Genomic DNA, 24916 nt, shown 5'->3' on the forward strand with positions numbered 1-24916 from the left:
ACTTTTGGATTGTTTCCATGTTTTGTCTATTATTAATCATGCTGCTGTGAACTTTTATGTACAAGTTTTTGTGTTTGCATATGTGTTCCTTTCTCTTGGGTATATACATATGAGTTGAATTTCTGGGTCATACGGTAACTTTATGCTTAACCTTTTGAGGAGCTGCCAGTCTGCTTTCCAAAGTGGTTGCACCATTTTACATTCCCATCAGCATTGTATAAGGGTCTAATTTCTCCATATCCCTGCCAACATTTTTCATATTTTTTATTGAAAAATGATTCCAACCTAGAGGTATGAAGTGGTACCTCATTCTGGTTTTGATTCACATTTCCCTAGTGATGAATGACTTTAAGTCTCTTTTTATGTGCTTATGAGCCATTTGTATATCTTCTTTGGAGAAATGTCTATTCAAATCCTTTGCCTACATTAAAACTGGGTTATCCTAATTTTCTGAATTTTAAGAGTTCTTTAAACACCCTAGGTGTAAGTCCCTTATCAGATATGTTTCCAAATATTTTCAATGGCTTTCCTTTTTATTTTTTTTATGATTTATTATGTTTTTTCTTTTTTTGAGACAGAGTCTTGCTCTGTCCCCCAGGCTGGAGTGCAGTGGTGCGATCTCGGCTCACTGCAAGCTCCGCCTCCCAGGTTCACGCAATTCTCCTGCCTCAGCCTTCCAAGTAGCTGGGACTACAGGCGCCCGCCAACACGCCCGGCTAATTTTTTGTATTTTTAGTAGAGACGGGATTTCACTGTTTTAGCCAGGATGGTCTCGATCTCCTGACCTCGTGATCCGCCCGCCTCGGCCTCCCAAAGTGCTGGGATTACAGGCTGGAGCCACCACGCCCGGCCCAATTTATTATGTTTTTAAAGCTTATATAATTTTAAATTGTAGAGAGAAGGTCTCACTATGTTGTCCAGGCTGGTTTTGAACTCCTGAGCTCAAGCAATCCTCCAACCTCGGCCACCCAAAGTGTTGGGATTACAGGTGTAAACCACCGTGCCCAGCCTCCTTTTCACTTTCTTGATGGTCTCTGTTCAAGCACAGAAGTTCCACATTTTGATAAAGTCCAGTTAATTTTTTTTTTTTTGCAGTCATAAAGATTTATGGCTATGTTTTCTTCTAGCAATTTTATAGTTTTGGTTCTTACATTTCATGCTTCTATTTTGTTACTTTTACATATGACATTTGGTGGAAGTCCACCTTTATTCTTTTGCATGTGGATATACAGTTGTCCCAGCACCATTTGTTGAAAAATCTATTCATTTCTCATTTAATTCTTTTTACACCCGTGTTGAAAATCAGTTGACCATAAAAGTGTGGGTTTGTTTTTGGATTCTCAATTCTAATATATTGAGCTATGTCTATCCTTATGCCAGTAGCAAATCACATTTTAGGAAAACTCGTATTCAGTCCTGTTGCTTATTACCAGTTGTCTTATGTAAGAATAGAAATTCAAGTAGTAGAATGTCTTTAATTTCACTTTTTGCTTCTTGAAGGAGTGTATGGCCAGCTTATGCCTTGTTGACTCCATGACATGATGAGAGTCAGGCTTACAAAGATAGATCCCATTATTTTTTTTCTCCAGTCATACCTTTTGTCTCTCACCTAGTGCCTCTGTCTTCACTCCCATTTCCATCAAATCTTGGTCACAGGATATGCTGACTCTGTCTATTTATTGCATTATGTTTTATTAACTCATTATAAGTCATAGAATCACGTGTAGATTTTAACTAACTGTGAAGGGCAAGATGAAGTCTAGGCTGTCATCTTTCCTCATTGGAAATTGAGCTAATTCGTCATTTGCAGTTCACAGTTAGATCCTCTTTTTACACAGCACCTGGTTCTCTTGTACACCCCTGGAGCTGAATCCTCTTCTTGGCACAGATCCTACATTCTCAGAAACCAGAGTTCCCTGCATTTACCTCCTTTTGCTTAAATAACGATGCATAGCTATGCTTTTATAACTCAGTACATCATTCATTGAATAAATACTTCAACCCATTCAAAGAACAACTTCCAGGAGTGCAGCAGCTGAAATCAGGTCATGTCCAGGCATTTATCAGAAACAAGTAGTCGAATTGGTTGTATGAATTTCAAAATTTCAGAGTCAATTTGTATGATATGGAGAAGCATTTTGGTACAACATAAAGATAAGATGCTCTTCACTTCTCCATACAAATGAGCTTGAAGTAAGGTAAAGGGGAAATTGCATTTAATAGCTTGACACTCAAAGGACACTACATTTGTTTTACTTCAGAGATTGTTAACATTGATTCCATAATATTTTTTTATTTCCTCATTGAGGAAATGGAAATGAAAATTGAATCCTAGATTGATTAATAAATATCCAAAGCTGCTTATCACTTGTAGAATTTCAGTTCATTGAAATCAGATACAATGTCTGATTTTTGGTTATTAATTAAATATTTCTAGTTTTTTCAACTTCTTTATACTTCAAATTATATATCTCCTTCCTTCCTCATCTTCCTTATTTCATAACTTGGGGGACAAATTCTAAAAGCCTCACTGGCTTAGTCATCAGAATTTGTAATAGAAAGGAACTTTTTCTTTTTTTTTTCTTTTATATATATATTTTTATTATACTTTAAGTTCTAGAGTACATGTGCACAATGTGCAGGTTTGTTACATATGTATACATGTACCATGTTGGTGTGCTGCACCCATTAACTCGTCATTTACATTAGGTATATCTCCTAATGCTATCCCTCCCCCTTCCCCCCACCCGACAACAGGCCCTGGTGTGTGATGGAAAGGAACTTTTTCTAAAGTTCCTCTGCAGTACTTACATCTTTCTCCTGGTTGTCTGCTGCTTCCCGTTAGAGTTGTCATTAATAAATTAACCTCAACATTTGTTAGATCTTACTTTAAAGGAGACTAATTTCTACCGGGGATGTTCTATTTCTTATTGTCTCCTTGTTTAAATTTATTTTTCTGGTTATTTTTTCCTAACAAATTATCCAAAGTTGAGTGACTTAGAACAACATTCATTTAGTTCACCAATCTGTGGTTTGGGAAAACTTTGGCCAGACAGCTTGCCTCTGCTCCCTTAAGCTTCACTTGGGATAAATCAAAGGCTGAGGGACTGGAATCATCTGAAGGTTTGTTCACTAAGATGTCTGTTGCTGATGGTGGCTGTTGGTTGGAACTTTAGTTGGGGCAGGATGCCCAAATATCTACACTGGAAATCCTAGGCTCTCTTTGTGGCCCAAGCTTCCTCACAACACGGGGACTGGGTTCCAAGGATGAGCAGTCTGTGGTAGAGAGCCTCTTCTAACGTAATGTTGGAAGCCACGTGGTTATCATTTTTAACACATTCTGTTCATTAGAAACAAGTCACTAAGTTTCACCCATAGTCTATGTATAGGATGAATGATTTTGCTTTTATTTTTATTTATGTATTTATATTTTTAGACATGGTGTCTTGCTATGTTGCCCAGGCTGGCCTTGACTTCCATGGCTGAAGAATTCTTCCTGCCTCTGCCTCCCAAGTAGCTGAGAACACAGGCACATGACTTCACACCTGGCTTCCTTTTATTTTTTTGTGGACCTGTATAATTGTACATATTTATGGTATATACAGTGATATTTTTGATATGTGTAAACAATGTATAATGGTCAAATCAGGCTAATTAATATATCCATCACCTCAAACATTTAGCATTTCTTTGTGTTGTGAACTTTCAAAATCCTCTCCTCTAGCTTTTTAAAAATATTAGTTAACCAAGCCAGGCATAGTGGCACACACCTGTAATCCCAGCTGTTTGGGAGGCTGAGGCAGGAGAATGGCTTGAACCCTGGAGGTGGAGATTGCAGTAAGCTAAGATTGCACCACTGCATGCCAGCCTGGGTGACAGAGTAGACTCCGACTAAAAAACAAAAAAAATTAGTTAACCATATTCACCCTACAATGCAGCAGAACACTAGAATTCATTCTTCCTATGTAGCTATAATTTTGTATCCATTAACCAACCTATCCCCATCTTCCACTCCCCTTTACTTTTCTCAGCCTCTAATACCAACAATTCTACTCTCTACTTCCATGAATGAAAGTGGAAATGAAAATTGAATCCTTTTTTAACTTTTTAAAAAAAAGTTTAGCTCCCACATGTGTGAGAACATACAGTAGTTATTTTTCTGCGCCTGAATTATTTCATTTAATGTCACTTAATGTCCTCATCTATGTTACTGTAAATGACATAATTTTATTCTTTTTTATGGCTGAATAGTATTCCATTGTGTACATATACCATATTTTTTTAACTCACTAACCTCATTCATCTGTTGATGAACATTTAGGTTGTTTCTATATCTTGGTTGTTGTGAATAATGCTGCAACAGACGTGGGGATACTGATGATATACTGATTTTCTTTCTTTTGGATAAATACTCAGTAGTGGGATTGGTGGATCATATGACACTTCTATTTTTAGTTTTTTAACAAACTTCCATGGCTATACTAGTTTACATTCCCTCCACGAGTGCGTAAGAGTTTTGTTTTCCTCCCCAACCTCACCAGGATTTTTTACTTTTTGGGTTTTTTGTTCGTTTTGTTGTCATTGTTTGTTTCTTTGTTTTTGATAGTAGCCATTCTGTGGTGAGACGATATCTCATTTGGGATTTTATTTCCATTTTCCTGTTAGTGATGTTCAGCACTTTTCCATATATTTGTGGCCATTTGTACATCTTCTTTTTAGAAATGTCTATTTAAATTCTTTGTCCACATTTTAGGGGGATTACTAAGTATTTTTTACTGTTGAGTTGTTTGAATTCCCAGTATAGTCTAGATATTGGACCTTTCTCAGATGAATCGATTTGTAAATATTGTCTCCCAGTCTACAGATTGTTGGTAGTTTTTTTCACTCTGTTGGTCGTTTCCTTTGCTGTGAAGAAACTTAATTTTAATATAGCCTCACTTACCTGTTTTTGTTTTTATGCCTGTGCTTTTTTTTGGCATATGCCTGTGATAACTTAGCTATAAAATCTTTGCATTGACGGATGTCCTGAAGCATTTTCCCTATATTTTCTTGTAGTAGTTTTATAATTTTGGATCTCATGTTTAAGTCTTTAATCCATTTTGAGTTTATTTTCGTATATGGTGAAAGATAGGGACCTGGTTTCATTCTTCTTTTTACAGATATCCAGTTTTCCCAGCCCCATTTGTTGAAGAGAGGGTTCCTTCCCCAGTGTATATTCTTGACACTTTTGTTGAAATTCAGATGTCATTTAGTAAATATGTGGATTTATTTCTGGGTTCTCTATTCTGTTCCATTGGTTTAATTTTCTATTTTTATACCGAGACCATGCTCTTTTGGTTACTGTAACCTTGTAATATATTTTGAAGTCAGGTAGAGTGATGCCTCCAGCTTTGTTCTTTTCCCTCAGGCTTGGCTTGTATAGTCTAGCTTTTTTGTGGTTCCATATGAATTTTAGGATTGTTTTTTCCATTTCTGTGAAGAATGTTATTGGTGTTTTTTTGTTGCAAGCTATAAAGGGCATTTTATTTTTATCTTATTTATTCTCTTAACTTTTATTTTAGATTCAGGGGGTACATGTGCAGGTTTGTTACAAAGGTATATTGCATAATGCTTAGGTTTAGGGTGCAATTGAACCTATCACCCAGGTAGTGAGCATAGTACCTGGCATGTCATTTTTCAACCATTGTCCCAACCCAATTCCCCTTATAGTCAGTCCCCAGTGTCTATTGCTTCCGTCTTTATGTCCATGTGTACCCAATGTTTAGCTCCCACTTAAAAGTGAGAACATGTAGTATTTAGTTATCTGTTTCTGCATCAGTTTGCTTAGGCTAATGCCCACCAGCTGCATCCATGTTGCTGCAAAGGACAGTATTTTGTTCTTTTTATAGCTGCATAGTCTTCCATATTGTATATGTGCTACATTTTCTTAATCCAATGCATGATTGATGAGCTTCTGGCTTGATTCTATATCTTTGCTACTGTGAATAGTGCTGCAGTGAATATATGGGTGCATGTGTCTTTTTGGTAGAATGATTTTTGGGGGCGGGGGGGGAATAGGTATTTAACCCACTAATGGGATTGCTGGGTTGAATGGCAGTTCTATTTTTAGTTCCATGAGAGAAATCTCCAAACTGCTTTCCACAGTGGCTGAATGAATTTACCATTTTCTCCAACAGTGTATTAGAATTCCCTTTATGCTGTAGCAGCTCTGCCCAAATCTGGGTTGTTGTTGCTTATTTTTTGACTTTTTAGTAATAGCCATTATGTCTGGTGTGAGATGGTATCTCACTGTGGCTTTGATTTGCTTTTCTCTGATGATTAGTGATGATGAGCATTTTTTCATATGTTTGCTCTCCACTTGTATGTCTTTTTTTTTTTTTTGAGAAGTGTCTGTTCATGTATTTTGCCTGCTTTTATATATATTTTTAAAATTCATGTTTGTTGATTTAAGTTTCTTATAGGTTCTGGATGTTAGAACTTTGTTCAATGCATAGCTTGTAAATACATTCTTTCATTATTTAGGTTGCCTATTTAGTCTCTTGAATGGTTCCTTCTCCTATGCGGAAGCTCCTTTGTTTAACTAGGTCCCAATTTTTCATTTTGACTTTTGTTGCATTTGCTTTTGAGGACTTACTCATAAATTATTTTCAGAGGCTGATTTCAAATAGTGTATTTCTTAGGTTTTCTTGTAGGATTTTTATAGTTAGAGGTCTTACTTTTAAGAATGTAATTCAGCTTTCATTAATTTTTGTATGTGGTGATAGCTAGGGGTCAAGTTTCATTCTTCTGTGTATGGATAGCCAGTCATCCCAGCACCATTTATTGAATAGGGAGTCCTTTCACTGCTGCATATTTGTGTCGGCTTTGTCAAAGACCAAATGGTTGTAGGTGTGTAGCTTTATTTCTGATTCTGTTCCATTGGTCTATATGTCTGTTTCTGTGCCAGTACTGTGCTGATTTGTTTTACTGTAGCCTTTGTTTACTGTAGTATAGTTTGAAGTTGGGTAATGTGATGCGTCAGGCTTTGTTCTCTTTGCTTAGGATGGCTCTGGGTGTTTGGGCTCTTTTCTGGTTCCATATGAAATTTTAGAATAGTTTTTTCTAATGCTGTGAAAAATGACATTGGTAGTTTGATAGGAATAGTACTGAATCTGTAGATTGCTTTGGGCTGTATGGCCATTTTAATGCTTTTGATTTTTCCAATCTATGAGCATGGAATGTTTTCCATTTTTTTTTGGTGTTATCTATTTGGTGTCATGATTTTTTTCAGCAGTGTTTTGTAGTTCTCCTTGTAGCCACATTTCATCTCCGTGGTTAGATGCATTCCTAAGTAATTTGCTTTTTTGTGTGTGGCTATTGTAAATGGGATTACATTCTTGATTTGTCTCTCAGCTTGAACTTTATTGGTGTATAGAAATGCTACTGGTATTTTTACATTGATTTTTGTGTCCTGACTGAAGTCACTTATCAGTTCCAGGATAAATTGGAAGACTCTTTAGAATTTTCTAGGTATAGAATCATATCATCTGCAAAGAGAGATTGTTTGGCATCTTTTCTTTTTGGATGCCCTTTCTTTCTTTCTTTTGCCTGATTGCTCTGACTGGGAGTTCCAGTACTATATTGAATACATGTGGTGAGACTGGGCATCCTTGTCTTGTTCCAGTTGTCAAGGGGAATGCTTCCAACTTTTTTTGTTCTTTTTTCTTTTCTTTATTATTTTATGGAGACAAGTCTCACTGCGTTGCTTAGGCTGGTCTCAGACTCCTGGCCTCAAGTGATTCTCCTGTCTTCGCCTCCCAACATGCTGGGGTTACAAGCATGAGCCCCTGCACTCAGCCCCCACTTCCAGCTTTTGCCCATTCTGTATGGTTTTACCTGTGGGTTTGTTATAGAGTGGCCCTTATTATTTTTAGGTCCATTTCTTTGATGCCTAATTTGTTGAGTATTTTTTTTCATGGAGGAATTATGGACACTATTGAAAGCTTTTGTGCATCTTTTGAGATGATCACATGGTTTTTCTTTTTCACCCTGTTTATGTGGTGAAACACATTCATTGATTTGTATACTTTGAACCAACTTGCATCACAAATATAAAGCTGACTTGATTGTGGTGAAGTAAGTATTTGATGTGTTGCTGGATTTTGTTTGCTGATATTTTGTTGAGGACGTTTGTGTCTACATTCATCAGGGATCTTGGGCTGTAGTTTTCTTTATTCGTTGTGTCTTTGCTGGCTTTTAGTATCAAGATGATGCTGGCATCATACGATGAATTAGGGAGAAGTATCTCAATATTTTGGAATAGTTTCAGTAGGTTTGTTAACAGCTCTTCTTTGTATGTCTGGTAGAAATTGGCTATGAGTCAGTCTGATCTGGATCTGTTTTTGGCTGGTAGGTTTTTTATTACTGATTCAGAACTTGTTATTTGTCTGTTCATGATTTCAATTTCCTCCTGGTTCAATCTTTGTTAAGTTGTGTTTCCAGGGATTTATCCATTTCTTCTAGATATTCTAGTTTGTGTGCATACAGTGGTGCTCACTGTAGTCTCTGAGGATCTTTTGTATTTCTGTGGGATCAGTTGTAATGTCATCTTTGTCATTTCTGATTGTGCTTATTTAGATGTTCTCTGTTTTTTTGTTTTGTTTTGTTTTTTAATTTATTTAGCTAGTGGCCTTCAGTATTGTTTATCCCTTCAAAAAGCCAACTTTTGGTTTCATTGATCCTTTGTATGGATTTTTGGGCCTCAATTTTCTCAGTTATGTTTTGATTTTAGTTATTTCTTTTCTGCTGCCAACTTTGGGGTTATTTTGTTCTTGATTTTTAGTTCCTCTCGGCACAGTGTCAGATTGTTAATTACTGATCTAACTTTTCGACATATTTGTTTTGCGCTATAAGCTTTCCTCTTAATGCTGCTTTTGCATCCCAGAAGTTTTGGTATGATGTTTCTTTTTGCTTATTACAATTTTTATTTAAATTGTTTCTTTTCCTAAAGTCATTTAGGAGCCAGTTGTTTGATTTCCATGTAATTGTGTGGTTTTCAGAGATCTTTTTGGTATTCATTTCTCTTTTTATTACACTGTGGTCCTAGAGCATGGTGTTGTGTGATTTCATTTTTAAAAAACTTTTTACGACTTGCTTCGCTAGTAGTGGTGAAAGCAGGCTGCATGGGCATTTCTCTAGCCCTCTATGAGGAACATTTGGGTGGGTACCTATGGCAGCGTGTGGAGCAGGGTTATCCACAGGTTCACTGGAGGCACGTGCAGGAGCCTTTGTCAGTGGCTGATGAGGCAGCCCTGTCTTTATGCACCTGGATGCCATGTGCGGGTGCCAGTGGGGCAGTAGGACTGCCCTTGGTGTTAGTGGTAGATGGTGCCTGGGTAAATGCACACAGACCTGGTTGGGGTGGGCTGCTCCTCAGGGCCCTGGACAGTGTATGTGAGCACTGACAACAGCAGCAGCAAGCAAAGTGGCCTTGTCTTCAGGCTCTCATATGGCTCACATGGGTGCCGCCTCTCATGAGTTTGGCAGACTTGCTCCTTCATGGTACACAAAATTGAGTGGGCCGGTTATCTGGCCTCCTGAAGGTATGCACAGGTATGCACAGCACTGCCACTGAAGGGGACAGGACTGCTGTTGGTGGCAGTGGTGTCAGTCAGGTGGCTTCCAGGCTCTGGAGAGCACACACTTAGGATCCCTTTGACCTAGAGTAGTTTCCCTGTTGGGCTATTAGGTGACCACCTATTTCCACAGGTATAGGGTGCTGTGGAGCTAGGGATTTGGGAGAATCTGTCCTGGCTTTGAGATGATCCTGGCTGGGCTGGCTACCTCAGTTCCCTTTCCTTCTGTCCTCAGAGGATCCCTGTCAATTTCCTGCTGAATTCCAGTATGGTCTCTTTGATGTTTTCCTCAAGGTCTGGTTACCTACTTGCTGTTTTGGTTTTTCTTTTTGAAAGAGGTGAGTGCTGGGTATTCCCAGTCAGCCATCTTGATGATGTCTCTGTCTATGCTGTGCATATTAAGGAATGTATAGACATGTTTTAAAACCTGCACAATTGGCCCTATAACTACAATTTTAAAAATTTCTACCACTTGAAAAACACACTCATTTCTAATTATTACCTCCCACCTCACACACAGGTTTCATTTAATATGGCAGCAGGCTCAGGCTTAAAGTGCAAGATCCTAATCTCCCACCACACACACAAGTTTCATTTAATATGGCAGCATGCTCAGGTTTGAAGTGCAAGATCCTACCATCTTTATCACGTTCAGTAGGGATTCACCGTGGGTTGTGGTTTCTGGAGTATAATCCCTTGAGTGCATTTCTTGTCAACACAAAGACTTAAGAACTAACTAAAGGGACAAGTTATCTACCACTCACCCACCCAGCATTCTCCGAAACTGCCAGAGACCCTCCTATTGAACAGAGAGAAAATGGGAGTCACAAAGGAAATACTAGACCATAGCAATTCTGAAATACAGACTGATGTGTGCTTCCACTTCTTTGATTTGGACTTTATGGGAACCATCCTCTGTGGCTCTTTGTTGTACTTTCTTGGCTCTTTGTTGTATCCTTTTCATAAGCAATGACCTGTGTTTTCAGCTAAGTAGTTTCCTCAGCCAGCTTCCTCCCTGTAGAACTTCTTAGGTCCTAAGGCCTTTTTTCATTTTTACTGTCTTGGTGTCTTTTAATCCAAGCTAGCAAGCAGTACTATCATTACTACAATTCTCTTAAATACTTAGAGTCTCTTGTGAGTTTTACTTGGGTTCTTGTCGTTGGAAAAACCTCTTGTCCAGATCTCTTTGAGATAAGCACTTCACCTGGTGCTTCCTGTGAAGGAAGCACACTGTTCTGTGTAGTAGGACAGTGCCTTAAGATGCGTATACCCTTAAGATCTTTAAGGGAATTTGAGGCACCACCTTAAATCTTTCTGAGGTCTTAAGAAAGGGTCTTACACTGACAGTCTTGGCTTCACTTTCAAACTGTATTCTCCTGGCAGCAACCTGGATTTGATCTTATCCCAGAGGCCATTTATCTCAGCAATACAGGTGCCCCTCAAGTTAGGATGGGGTTATGTCTGGATGACATTTGCATTTGTTATGTCTGATATTTGCATTTTATGGGTCATCATAAATTGCAAATATCAGAAGTTGTGGGTGGGTTTTCCATTTATGATAATTTCCATTTACAGTGACTTTATCCTGATGTAGCCACCCCTGTTGTAAGCCAAGAGGCTTTTACACATATCATTTCATTACTCAACACATATCATTTTCACACTATTATAAAAAGTCAGAAAATGGTGAGTCAAACCATGCTAAGTCAAGGACTGTGTGTTTGGGAATCTGACATGTGGAGAGGCTGTAAAAAGGAAACAGATACTTGAACCCAGAAAGTCCTGGTTCCTTCATATGTAGTAGTCTTTCTTTAGCTTATCTCTTGCATTGGTTTTACTTTCAGTGGCTGTGTAATAACAGTGCCCTTTCCTTCAGGTTCCAGTATCATTTTCTTCACTATCCTTGAAACCTTTCCTACCAGCTTCTTCCAGAACCATCAGGCTTCCACTGACAGTCTCTTTAAAACTCTTCTTGTTTTCATGCTTATTCTTCTGTAGGTCCTTTCATCTTCCACTTAGCTCCTGGTCCAATGGTAATCCTACATGTTTTAGTAGTTTTTGTTGTGTTGTTGTTGTGCAATCCATATGTAGTGTCAACATCTGTATCAGTTATTTCTTGGTATGTAACAAAATGCAGTGTCTCAAAACAACATCTATTTTGGTCACAATCTGCAGTTTTAGGCAAGGCTCAGTGGGGCCAGCTCACTTTTTCCTTACTTGGCATCAGCTGAGGTAACTTAAAGCTGGGGACTAGAATCGTCTAATTCATTCGCTTGTGTGGCATTTGAAGCTGGCTTTTGGCTGGGACATTAGGTAGGGAAGTCAGCTCAAACACCTACCTACATGAGGATTCACAGTGTGGTTTGGGCTTTCTCACAGCATGTTGGCTGCATTTTAAGGACAAGTGTTCCTAGAGAGAGAGTCAGGTAGAAGCTGTGTGACTTTTTGTAACCAACCTTAGAAGTCACACAGCAGTTCTGCCACATTATGTTCATGAGGAACCGGTTGTCAATGCCAGCTTGTATGCAGGAGAGGGAATGTCATGGGAGAAGTGGCAAGCAATTTGTAGATGTTTTAAAACCACCACTTCATTTACCTTTATAAAATAAAAAAAACATAATTATTTCCTCTAAAGGAAAGCAGTTCTTTCCAACTCAGCACCACTGAAATTTCAGTGCAATTTTTTGTTGTCATTGTTTAATGTGCTCCTTTATTTTATGTAAAGTAACAATGAATTACAAGATTGTGCTACTGAATTAAGGCATTTTTCTTCAGAAAAATGGTATGGATCATGCCATTGAGCTTTTATACTGGGAAATGTGATTGCTTCTTAACTCCAAGTATCATTACTCTTTGAAGTGTAGCTCAAATTAGCGTAAGACATTTTCAGTTCAGCAAAAGGCTTACGGTATTGGAATCCATTTTTTTTCAAGATTTATTAACTAGAGTCTTATTTTCAGAGTCTTATTATGGGAGCCATTTATTGACTCAGGCCCAAATAATTCAATATGCTCCTAAAACTTCTTTGCAAGTTATGGAGAATGATAGTGGGTTAAAGGAATAAGAGACTTTGTGCTAAGGTGGTGACTTAGGGCCATTTTAAAGAGGAAAGCCATGAAACAATCATAGAAAAACAAAAAGTCTAAGATCAAGTCCAAATGTTGTGTGGCAAAGATGATGAAAGTAAAGGATATATTTCTGAGAATTCTGGTGGTTTTAACTTTATTTTTAATTTTCTGAATAATCCAAGGGTCTGTATTTTATGAATCTACAACAGTACAGGTAACATTTTACTGCAACTGAATTTATTTGAAAAATTATTAGTTTTATGTTAGACCATTCTCAGTCTACCTTCTTCATTACCAAACTATATTGTTTTACTCATGCAGGTTGACCTTATAGAAGCACAGGAAACTGCACCTTCACGATGTCTACATCTGGATGCAGAGAATGAAATTCTTCAACTTCAACAGACATTATTCTCTATGAAAGCAATACAAAAGCAATGTGAAACACTACAGAAGAATAAGAAGCAGCTGAAACAAGAAGTAGTAAACCTCAAAAGTTATATGGAGAGAAATATGTTAGAACGTGGTGAAGGTGAACAGTATAAACTGTTGATTGAAGAAAAAGCAAGGAGGGAAATAGCAGAAAAATTAAACGAAGCCGTTCTCACCTTGCAGGTTCGTTTATCTATCTGTGATGTGCTCTCATTCATTTCACTGCACATGTTATTTTGGATATATACATTGTACATGTTTTCTCTACTTTCCTTACAGCAATTTGTTTGATAGACTTCTAGAAGGAAGGTGGTATTTGTTTCTTCATTTAAATATTTTCATTTCCATCATTCTTATAACTAAATGACCTTCCATAATAGTAATTCTCACTACAGAATCATTTGATTACTAAAGCCAGTTGGCATAAAACAAGACTAATAGAAAAAGTAAAAAAAAAAAAAAATGTGATTTAAAAATTATACCATACTCTTGAACTGCTTTTAAGTTACATTGTTCCACTTTTAAAATTTTAACTTGGTTCTGTTATTCTTTGGAGAATTGTGCTACAGTTCAGATTCAATTGTTAATTCAGTTGGTACTGATAATAAATATGTTAAGCTTGAGCTTCTTTCTTTCTTCACATTGTTCTTAAAATTGTTCTCTGAATCACATACTTAAAATTGTTCTCTGAATCACTGACTCCAAACGAAAGGAAACAAATACAGAGTAATTATTCAGGTTATAATTACTTTTAAAATGTTCCCTTTTAATTTATTTTAGAAACAAGCAGCAGTATCTCAAGAACAGTTAGCACAGTTAAAGGAGGATAATACTACTTCAATAAAAACTCAGATGGAACTCACAATTAAAGATATGGAATCTGAAATCTCCAGAATAAAAACTTTGCAAGCCAACTTTAATAAAACCGAATTGGAAAGATATAAGGAACTCTACCTAGAAGAAGTAAAAGTTAGAGAATCCTTGTCAAAGGAACTGAATAGGTAAGTCAATATGCAGAATCATAGAACATAAGTTAAGCTCATTAATTTGCCTTCAAAAGCATGACTTTTAGTGAGACAGGTTCATGAGATTTGTGGGAAGTGAAAGCTCACTAGATTATGCAATTTTGGAAAATCGTAAATTATAAATAGTAAATAAACTGAACCTTTAAGTAAAATTGAAAATAGTAAATGAATGTAACCTTTAAAATCTTAATCCAGGACAGTTCATGTCCCTTCTGTTTTTTGGTTTTATGTGGCTTCCTCCCACCCCTTAATATTCTTATATAGCTAACCTGATCTATTAGGGTTTCAGCTAAGTATTTGTGAAGCTTCATAGTTTAGACAGTGATACCGTTATAAAAATTGTTTGTCAGTATTCCCTTAATTTGAAATATTAATGAGTTTAATTAATTTTTGGAAGATGACACGCATCTTAAGGCACTGTCCTACTACACAGAACAGTGTGCTCTCCATGTCAACAAGCCTGCAGTTTATAGGTATCTCTTTAAGTGATTCCAGGTTTCTAATTTGGATAATTATTCCAGATTTGTTTGGTTCATATATATTTCAAATTTCGAGAACTTTGATTGTCCATCTTTACTAGCAATTTCTTAGCTTTGTCTGTTTGCCTGGGTAGCTCATCTTTGGAGAATCACGTTCTATGAAGTCACATAAGGGATATTATTTTAATTTTAAATTGATCCTATGACCTTAGATTTAGAGGGATTTATTTGCTAAATCAGTGTCCAAATAACTCTTAAATAATATTTGTCTCAGGACACATCTCTGCTGAATTCTGTTAATATAACGTCTAAGACTAGTGTGTCCCAAAAATCTCTAATATGGTCTTCTAGACAGTAAGATGGCCTTCAGTCAAAAGGAAAGTTTAAGATCTCAGTTAAGCATATGAGACAAGTCAAGATCCTTACAAAAATTTAATTAACAGGAAAAACAGCCTTTATCCTACATATTAAGGGCTGGCAAGGAAGAAAAAAAAACAGTGGTTGGATTAATCCAAAACTAACTTCTGATTGCTTTTGAAGTGTTTTCTGCTTTTATAGTTGATGAGAGGGCTCCCTCTATGTCATTCACATCGTTTCTTTTTCTTTTTCTTTTTTTGTGTTTTTTGTTTTTTTTGAGATGGAGTTTCGCTCTGTTGCCAGGTTAGAGTACGGTGGGGCAATATCAGCTCACTGCAACCTCTGCCTCCCAGGTTCAAGCGATTCTCCTGCCTTAGCTTCCCAAGTAGCTGGGACTACAGGTGGGCACCACCACGCCCAGCTAATTTTTTGTATTTTTAGTAGAGACAGGGTTTCACCATGTTGGCCAGGATGGTCTCGATCTCTTGACCTCGTGATCCGCCTGCCTCGGCCTCTCAAAATGCTGGGATTACAGGAGGGAGCCACCGCGCCTGGCCCGTTCACATCATTTCAAAGTTATATAGCCATCCGTGAAAATCCCCACAGAAATATCCTCTGTACCTCCCAGTCTGTTTACTGATGAGTACAGTTGTCTCTCAGGCTAAAAGAAGAAATCATTCTGTTTTTAAATTTGCCATTTAGGACCTTGCTAACAGCTGAGTCCAAGCATGGAAAGAAAACGTAAATTCTTTTACAGTTTCTAGCTAGATGAAAAACTTGAGTACTCAGTAAAAGTAAACAAAGATTTACATAGTTACTATAAAATAATGGAACTAATCTTCAGGTTGTACCATAACATTTAACCTCCACCCGTTAGCTGATGATGTATGAAAAATGTCACAAGAATGATGTAATTGATTACAATGTTTTCTTACTGTTTTAGGCGCTAATATAGGATTACTGTTGTTGTTTTTAAAAAGGCAATAGTTTCAATTTAATAAACACTTATTCCCCACCCAACTTTCTGCTGGGCATTGAGAAGATAAAGAATCAAAGGAACTATGTGCAATAGTCTCTATCCTTAGACTCTTGAGGATCTAGGGGCAAGTGTCTTATGTGCTCAAAAGAACTGGAACAAAGATCCTGTCCCTCTCTCATGTTCTGGGATTGTGGGCCTCCACTGGTAAGAGGATTGCTAATGTAACATACTTCTGACCGTCACAGAGAATTGAGTGCTGAAACCATGAGATCCTTCTCAACACTCCGAAGGATTGTCTTTAGTCAACTTCATTTGGCCTTTAAAACCTTGACTACAGGAAACTGCTAAAATGCCTACTCGCTATAGAGATAATTTTGTAAAAATAGTTTTCGCTATATTTTTGAGTCTGTTAAATATTAAGTTCCTGTATGAAACATTTTGCTTCCTAAATAAAAAAGGGAAAAACTAAGTATGCATTTTATCTTGTGAGAGTGAGAACTATATTACTGAGAAGTGTATAACATTGGCCACCAACAAGCTCAGAACTCTACAGCTGTAAGAGCAATTCCCACATCTGTTATAATAACTAAAATATCGCTGTGATACTCAATGGGCTACATGCGTGTTGTGTTTTATCCTGTTTATCCTGGTATTCTATTCCACTTTTATCTTTCCTATCTCTGTTTGTTTTTTTTCCTTGTCTTACCATTTTGTTGCAGGTATTTCTGGCCTCAAAATCTTAAAGAATGATGGTAGTCTGTAAATATTTTATTTATTTATTTATTTGTTTATTTTTGAGGCAGAGTCTCACTCTGTCACCCAGGCTGGAGGGCAGCGGCCCAATCTCAGCTCACTGCAGCCTCTGTCTCCCAGGTTCAAGTGATTCTCCTGCCTCAGCCTCCCAAGTAGTTGGGTTTACAGGCATGCACCACCATACCCGGCTAATTTTTGCATTTTTAGGACAGACAGGGTTTCACCATGTTGGCCAGGCTGGTCTCGAACTCTGAACCTCAGGTGATCCACCCACCTCGGCCTCCCAAAGTGCTGGGATTACAGGCATGAGCCACCACACCCAGCTGGTAGCGTGTAAATAAATAAGCAAAAATAAAATATAAGGAACTAACCATAGAGGTGCCATTTGTTTCACTGTCTGTATGAAAATAAAGTGGAAAAAGAACCTCATTCTTTTTTGTTTAAGGAAATAGAAAACCACCTTGATAAGGACACAGAAGGCTATGATGTGGTGCTTGATGCTATAGACACAATGCAGCGAGTCGCCTGGCACATCAATGACAGAGCGGAAACATGAGCACGCAGTCTGGTTACAGGTGAGCCCGCGGGGTGTCGGTGCCCGGCAGGGTTGCAGGTGTACTACTGTTTTCCCGATAAAATATTAAGGCTGCTCAAGTACTGCACCACACTCATGGTCTTCAGCGTAGTTCTCCCTGAAAAAAGTTCAGGACATCAGTAATCCCGATCATTGTCTAGTATGGCTATTTAAGAGAAAGTAACGTTATAACTTTTTTTTTTTTTTTGAGATGGAGTTTCACTCTTGTTGCCCAGGCTGGAGTGCAGTGGCACAATCTCAGCTCACCACAACCTCCGCCTCCAGGGTTCAAACAATTACTCTGCCTCAGCCTCCTGAGTAGCTGGGATTATAGGCATGTGCCACCACGTCTGGCTAATTTTGTATTTTTAGTAGAGACAGGGTTTCTCCATGTTGGTCAGGCTGGTCTTGAACTCCTGACCTCAGGCGATCCGCTGGCCTCGGCCTCTCAAAGTGCTGGGATTACAGGTTTGCACCACCGTGCCCCGCCGACATTATGACTTAAGCTAATTGTTTGCTTATAGCCCCTTTGATGGTTTAAGTTAAAATTTTGAGTCTCCTACTTCTATTAATTGCGAATTTAGTAATTCTTGTTGAAAGCAACTTTCCTTAAACTATGTAAAGACTTTTTAAGCCTTTATTCCTCTGCCACCAGTTCCTGCAAAATCATGAGGTGGTGTGTGGGTGGTCATAGGCAGGGGACGCAGAGTAAGAGTAAGGGGAGCCAAGGCTGAACCAGCTCCTTTACAGTCACTTGGGACGTGACCCTCCAGCATGTCATTTCAGTTTCCTTTTTTTTTTTTTTTTTTTGGAGATGGAGTTTCACTCTTGTTGCCCAGGCTAGAATGCAGTGGCACAATCTCAGCTCACTGCAACCTTCGGCTCCTGGGTTCAAGTGAACCTCCTGCCTCAGCCTCCTTAGTAGTTGGGATTACAGGGGCATACCACCACGCCCAGCTAATTTCGTATTTTTAGTAGAGACGGGATTTCACTAGGTTGGCCAGGCTTGTCTTGAACTCCTAACCTCTGGTGATCCACCTGCTTCAGCCTCCCAAAGTGCTGGGATTACAGGTGTGAGCCACCGCACCTGACAGTTTCCTCATTTTTAAAATAAGACAGAGAAGTTTTCTAAAGGCCTATCCAGCAAACATTTTGAGCCCTAAATCTTAAGGAACTTTTGACAGATGTTGAGCCAGTGATCATGCCCTGGGCACCTCAATAGATGCGCTATTAAAAATAAAACGAGGCTGCATGGGCCCAGAGGCTAGTTCCAGGCTCCTGGCTGTCCCTAGAGTGAGACAGAAAAGCCCAAAGTGACTCCATTCTATACAGAGTGGCCTTGCCTAACTCGGGAAAAAAAGATACCTTATTTGGCTCGTAAGTCAGAACAAACTCTGTAGGTTTCAGGTATAGGCAGCCAGAGTGTGGTGTGATGCCGCTGACTATCAAAAATCAGAGGAAGATGACATTCTAATCTTCCAGTCTGCTTTTTTTTTTTTTTTTTGCAACAGCAACACAAGTTTAATGCTTTATCGTACAAGTGTTTTGCAGACATAATGTCGGAATCTATTGAATACAGTCATCCCCCCTATCTGCAGTTTCACTTTCTGCAGTTTCATTTGTCTATGGTCAACCATGGTTAGAAAATTTTTAAATGAGGGCTGGGAGTGATGGCTCATGCCTGTAATCCCTGTACTTTGGGAGGCCGAGGCAGGCGGATCACTTGCCCACTAAGAGTCAAGGCCGAGTCGGGTTGAAGGAGAGCATGGTACTGTGAGTTCTGAGACAGGGAGAGGAACCCGTGAGATGGGAGTGAGAGAGAGGATCCCTCTGCTCTCACTGGCACCTGTGCTGCTGGGCAGGGTCAGCCACAGGTGGAAATTCAGGTCTTGGAAGCTAAGGATTAGGAGACTCTTACTACAGGCAGTAATTGAAGCCCTAAGGTTTAACAAGATGACCCACAAAAATGTGCAAAGGAAAGACAAACCCTTAGGAATCCCAACATCTAAGTGATCAGAAAGCAGATGGGGGGATTTGGAGAACAGCCAAAGAAAGATTGAAAGAGTAGCAGAGGAGGCAGGGAGGACGTCTGAGGAGGAGGGCGCTGCACTAACAAGGAAAAAGCACATCTCAGAGACGGGGGAAACACAGTCTCAAAGGCTGCCAAGGTCAAGGAGATTTAAACAGAAAAGCAGATTTCATATTTGGCAACTCAGAGAAAAGGGAGAGATCACAGTGGGTTGAAGAAAAAGGGGGATTAAGAAAGAACAGAATGGGTATAGACTTTTTTATATACAAAGCTCACAAAAGGAAGAAAATATGATAGTTTGGAGAGAGAGGCAAGAGCAAAGCAAGACTTCTTGTCTGGGTCGAATGCCGAGTCCATGAGCAGATGGCAGAGCGGGAGAAGGAAGGTGGGAGAGGAGACAGTGGCTCACTTCCTGTTGGAACGGGGCCTGGGGAGGTGGGAAGGAAGAGGATGGGACACAGGAATAGGGGCTCATCTTGGAAAGGGCTGGAAGCATCTCTCTGAGCCAAGGGAGAAAAAGATGAAAGACAGAGGAACTTTGAGGTGGACTTGGGAAGACAAAGGGTTTGATTTCACTCATGCAGGTGATAAAGTCATCTGCTGAATGAGTGAAGCAGAGATCGAAGGTGTCTGAGGGAAAGTGGAAAGGATCAGAAGAACACTTGCTAAGGAAAATGGACCAGGCCAGGCGCAGTGGCTCACACCTGTAATCCCAGCACTTTGGGAGGCCGAGGCGGGCGGATCACTAGGTCAGGAGCTGGAGACCATCCTGGCTAACATGGTGAAACCCCGTCTCTACTAAAAATACAAAAAATTAGCTGGGCGTGGTGGCAGGCACCTGTAGTCCCACCTACTGGGGAGGCTGAGGCAGGAGAATGGCGTGAACCCGGAAGGCGGAGCTTGCATTGAGCCGAGGTCACACCACTACACTCCAGCCTGGGCGACAGAGTGAGACTCTGTCTCCAAAAAAAAAAAATGGACCAGTCACTGGAGATGGCTAGAATAACCTGTGAAAGACAGCAAAGACCCAACTGAAGCTGGCCCCCATGAATCAGTGTGATGACGTCATTTCAAAATCTGCTCAGCAACTTGGAAACTACTGGTGAAAACCGTGGTGTGTGTGGGTTCCTCCCGGTTGGGAACCGGCAGAGCTGGTAGGGGAAGGTTCCCAGGGCGGGGGTGGGGAGGGTGCCAGTGAGCACGGAGTTGCAATAATTGGGCATGACATCAGGTTGAGTGAAGATGAAAACCAGCTGGCAACACAGGCGTGGCGTGAGGGACTGCAGTATTGTCATAAAGCCTGGTTCAGCAGGACTTAATGTTGGAGAGAAGGAAATGCACCAATCTGTAGTTGAAGAAGGGACTTCTGGAGTCCTGCCTTAGAGGTGGGATGGTTTTGAGTGTTACCAGGTTCTGGAGGTGGCTCCGATTCTGTGTTGCTGCTCTGGAGTGGAGGAAAAGGTCATTAGAGATAAAGTAGTCAAGGAACTAGGGTGGTGGGTGGATTATTCGCATGGATGGTGAAATGGTCCAAGTTGGGGCTGGGAGGAGTGAGGTGGAGCAGACAATGGGATGATGATCATGAAAATTGAACTGGGTGGAAAATAACGAGGGCTGAGATGTCTGAGAAAGGGTACAGTCTGTTTTGTTCTCTGTATGTTTTGACAAGCATTTGAAGCTTGTTCTCAGGACTGCCAGCAATGATTTGGTCCTCAGGAAATGAATGTACGTAGGTGTGGACTTGGACTTAAGCATGAGTTTTCGTTTCATCAGGGTGTTATGAGATGAAAGGGAGCTCATGCAGAGAGGGGACTGCATTTTCTTTATGATTAGTCATTTTGTTGCTGGCCTGGTGCCTTAGAATGCCCTTCTGAGCAATGGCAGAGCATCTTTGATGGGCCCCATCTATTGTTTACCTGTCTACTGGGAAAATCAAAATTGCTAACAAGATTCTGAAAGGCAGTTACAAAACGAGACCACCTTACATACCTGTCTTTCTCCCATGCTAGGCGTGTGTGCCCCAGGAAGTTCCCTTTAAGTATTCAAATGGTTAATACAGTCAGTATAACATCGTACTTTCTCCCCAAGTTGTCGATCCCTTCTATCTAAAAACATCTTTTCAGTTATAACTTATTGAGCATACACACTGTGCTGAGTACTTTATATTCTTATTTCACCCTCACCAAAATATGTTATGAGGTAGTTCTTATTCTTCCCATTCTAGAAAAATAAAAACAGAGGCTGAGAGACATTAAATAAACTGCCCAAGTTTATATAACTAGTACATGACCAAGCCTGGTTTCAAACCCAGGTCTCTCTGGCTCCAAAGAGCATCCTAACCACATTATTCCCACTGGCAATAAAAACACTTTTGTTTTGTTTTGAGACAGGGTCTCTCTCTGTCACCCAGGCTGGAGTGCAGTGGCGCAATCTCCATACAAGAAAACGCACACTGCAACCTCTGCCTTCTGGGTTCAAGTATTCTTGTGCCTCGGCCACCCGAGTAGCTGGGACTACAGGCGCGCATCACCACACCTGGCTAATTTTTGTATTTTTAGTAGAGATGAGGTTTCACCATGTTGGCCAGGCTGGTCTCGAACTCCCGGCCTCAAGTGATCCACCCACCTCAGCCTCCCAAAGTGCTAGGATTACAGGCACAAGCCACCACACCCAGCCTCAAACATGGTTGTTTAATATACTTTATTCACTATAATCATAATTTTCTATTTAAGCAGGATTATTATTAAAGTGAACTTTCCATGTCTTTCCTTGAGATTCTTATTTTCCTAAAGTTTTCAAAATGTATTTCTATTATTTCTATGAAATAAATGCATAGTGGGAAATTTTAAACATCAAGAAATGTATCACCAGTCTAATAATATCAACACAGCTGTGGGAAACTCATTAGTTACAGCCTCCCAGCTGCCTTCCTGTCTTTTAATTCAGTGGTGGTCCTTAGCTGACACCTAGTGGAAAACCTGGAAACAGTACTTTAAAAATTAAATGTCAAGACTTAAAAAAAAATTTTTGAAGTCAGCTTTACACGTACCAGGGAACTTCTTGGAAATAGCGATATTGCCCATTAGTATATGTGGTAAATAAATTTAACTCTTCTCCAAATTAATTGAGAATAAAGGTTGAAGGTATTTGCATTTTATGTATTAGTATGTTTCTGTAATTGCACTTCTCAGAGACTGAGCTAACATTTGTGTTTGTAATTAATTTCATCTCATAATATCAAACTCTGAATGTACAAGAGAGATAGCTATCAGTGTTACAAAAATTGAAGCATTTGTTTTCTCTAAGGTGACTGTGTTGAGGCTCCCCCAGCCCCACACTTTTTCACTAAATATGATTGCCACTTAGCCGAAGTATTTGTACTGGGATAGCACAGATGATAGCAAAATAGAGTAAAATTATTTTAAAAGTTATTTTTAGCATAGTGTTTTGTAGGTTAAATTATACTACCCTTAAAAAATGAAAATGACTTAAAAGAGGCAAGAAAGGCTACAATTCCCTAGGACAGTCGTCTTCAACCTTTTGGGCACCAGGGATTGGTTTTGTGGAAGACAGTTTTTCCACGGATGGAGGCAGGGGGAGGCTTTTGGGATGATGAAAGCACATTACATTTATTACACACTTTATTTCTATTACTACATGGTAATATATAATGAAATAGTTCTACAGCTCACCATAATGTAGAATCAGTGGGAACCTGTGGAGATTTGAAGTTGCCTCAAACATACTTTTTTTTTTTTTTTTTTTTGAGATGGAGTCTCATTCTGTCACCTAGGCTGGAGTGCAGTGGTGCTGCAACCTCTGCCTTCCCAGGTTCAAGCAATTCTCCTGCCTCAGTCTCCTGAGTAGCTGGGGTTACAGGCGTGCACCACCACACCCAGCTAGTTTTTGTATTTTTAGTAGAGACGGGGCTTCACGATGTTGATCAGGCTGGTCTTGAACTCCTGACCTTGTGATCTGCCCGCCTCAGCCTCCCAAAGTGCTGAGATCACAGGCATGAGATACCATGCCTGGCCTCAAACATACTTTTAAGGCCACCGGATGCAGCTGTACAATTGAACTACATCAACTCACTTGCCGTGATAAGGCCTGCCACCAAATGCAGCTTAATAACCGCTTGTCATTCACTGACAGGGTTTTGATATGCATCTGCAAGCAATTGATTTATTATGGTCTCTGTGCAGTCAAACCTCTCTGCTAACGTTAATCTGCTCCTCAGTGCTAGCATCACTGCCTCAGCTCCACTTCAGATCATCAAGCATTAGATTCTCATAAGGAGCGCTGCAACCTAGATCCCTCGCATGCATAATTTACAGTAGGGTTCACACTCCTCTGAGTATTTAATGCTGCCACTGATCTGATAGGAGGCGGAGCTCAGGCTGTAATGCGAGCCATGAAGAGCCACTGTAAATCCAGGTGAAGCTTCTCTCGCTTGCCCACCACTCACCTCCTGCTGTGCGGCCCGGTTCCTAACAGGCCATGAACTAGTACCAGTCTGTGGCTCGGGGGTTGGGGACCTCTGCCCTAGGAGGGTGGGTGGAGCTCACCGGTTGAGCTGATCATTGAATCCTAATGACCATTCTGAAAGACAGGCTCCATGATCCCACTGTCCAGTTGAGGAAGCACATTCTGGGATGGGAGAGCACCCACCTAGTGAAGTGCCTGAGCTGGGATCACAGACATTGTCCTTCAGGGCCGTCGCACTCTGGGAGATTCTGGGGCACACAGAAGAGATGGGAGGTGCAGGGAGTTGGGGAAACAGACTTAGCTCATGATAATCACATAGCATTCTGCAGGAGGAAAGACAGCAATGAGAGGAAACTTCCAGCAGCCATTTTGCAGTTAACTCAAAATAGTTACAAGGCTCTAGTGTGGTGGTGAGGGCTGGGGATAAAGATACCAGGCTCCGTTTCTTGAGCTTTTGAGTCAGTAGATCAGGGCTGGGTGGCAAGAATCTGCATTTTTTTTTTTTTTTTTTTTTTTTTGAGACGTAGTCTTGCTCTGTCGCCCAGGCTAGAGTGCAGTGGTGCAATCTTGGCTCACTGCAACCTCTGCTTCCTGGGTTCAAACGATTCTCCTGCCTCAGCCTCTCGGTTAGCTGGGACTACAGGCGCCCACCACCGTGCCTGGCTAATCTTTGTATTTTTAGTAGAGACGGGGTTTAACCATATTGGCCAGGCTGGTCTTGAACTCCTGACCTTGTGATTGTGATCTGCCCGCCTCGGCCTCCCAAAGTGCTGGGCGTGAGCTACCGCATCCAGCCGAGAATCTGCATTTTTAATAAGCTGGCCAGTGAGTGCTAATGGCTTAGGAACCAGCCTCCCTCCCTCCTCTTTCACAGGATTGGGGGTGCAGTCTTAGCTCTGGTGCCTTGATGGTGTAGCAGCTATTACCCACTTGAGGGTGGTCATCTGCTTGAATTCCCTGAATGGTGTATAAAATGCTTAAAATAAGTAGCGAATTTTTAAACGTTTTTAAAAATCTGTTTATTCAGGTGGGATAAGATCTGTGTTGAGATTTGGAGTTTAAAGAAAAAAAAAAAGCAATTGGAATGACCGCTCTGCTTTCTCTCTTTCCGGCTGAGCCAG

At 40.0% G+C, this 24916-nt stretch overlaps 1 protein-coding gene across 1 annotated transcript in view; it reads left to right on the plus strand.

The window, feature by feature from the left end:
* Positions 1-14119, plus strand: part of LOC100598665 (coiled-coil domain-containing protein 144A-like) — a 47770-nt gene extending 33651 nt beyond the window's left edge. Inside the window, exons 8-9 of the mRNA XM_030808354.1 lie at positions 13004-13297; positions 13895-14119. Of these exons, the coding sequence (XP_030664214.1) occupies positions 13004-13297; positions 13895-14119 (519 nt within the window). The remainder of the gene's footprint in view (positions 1-13003; positions 13298-13894) is intronic.
* The last annotated feature ends 10797 nt before the right edge of the window (positions 14120-24916 follow it).

Source organism: Nomascus leucogenys, unplaced genomic scaffold (assembly GCF_006542625.1).
Source record: "Nomascus leucogenys isolate Asia unplaced genomic scaffold, Asia_NLE_v1 Super-Scaffold_361, whole genome shotgun sequence".
Classification (NCBI taxonomy): Eukaryota; Metazoa; Chordata; class Mammalia; order Primates; family Hylobatidae; genus Nomascus; species Nomascus leucogenys.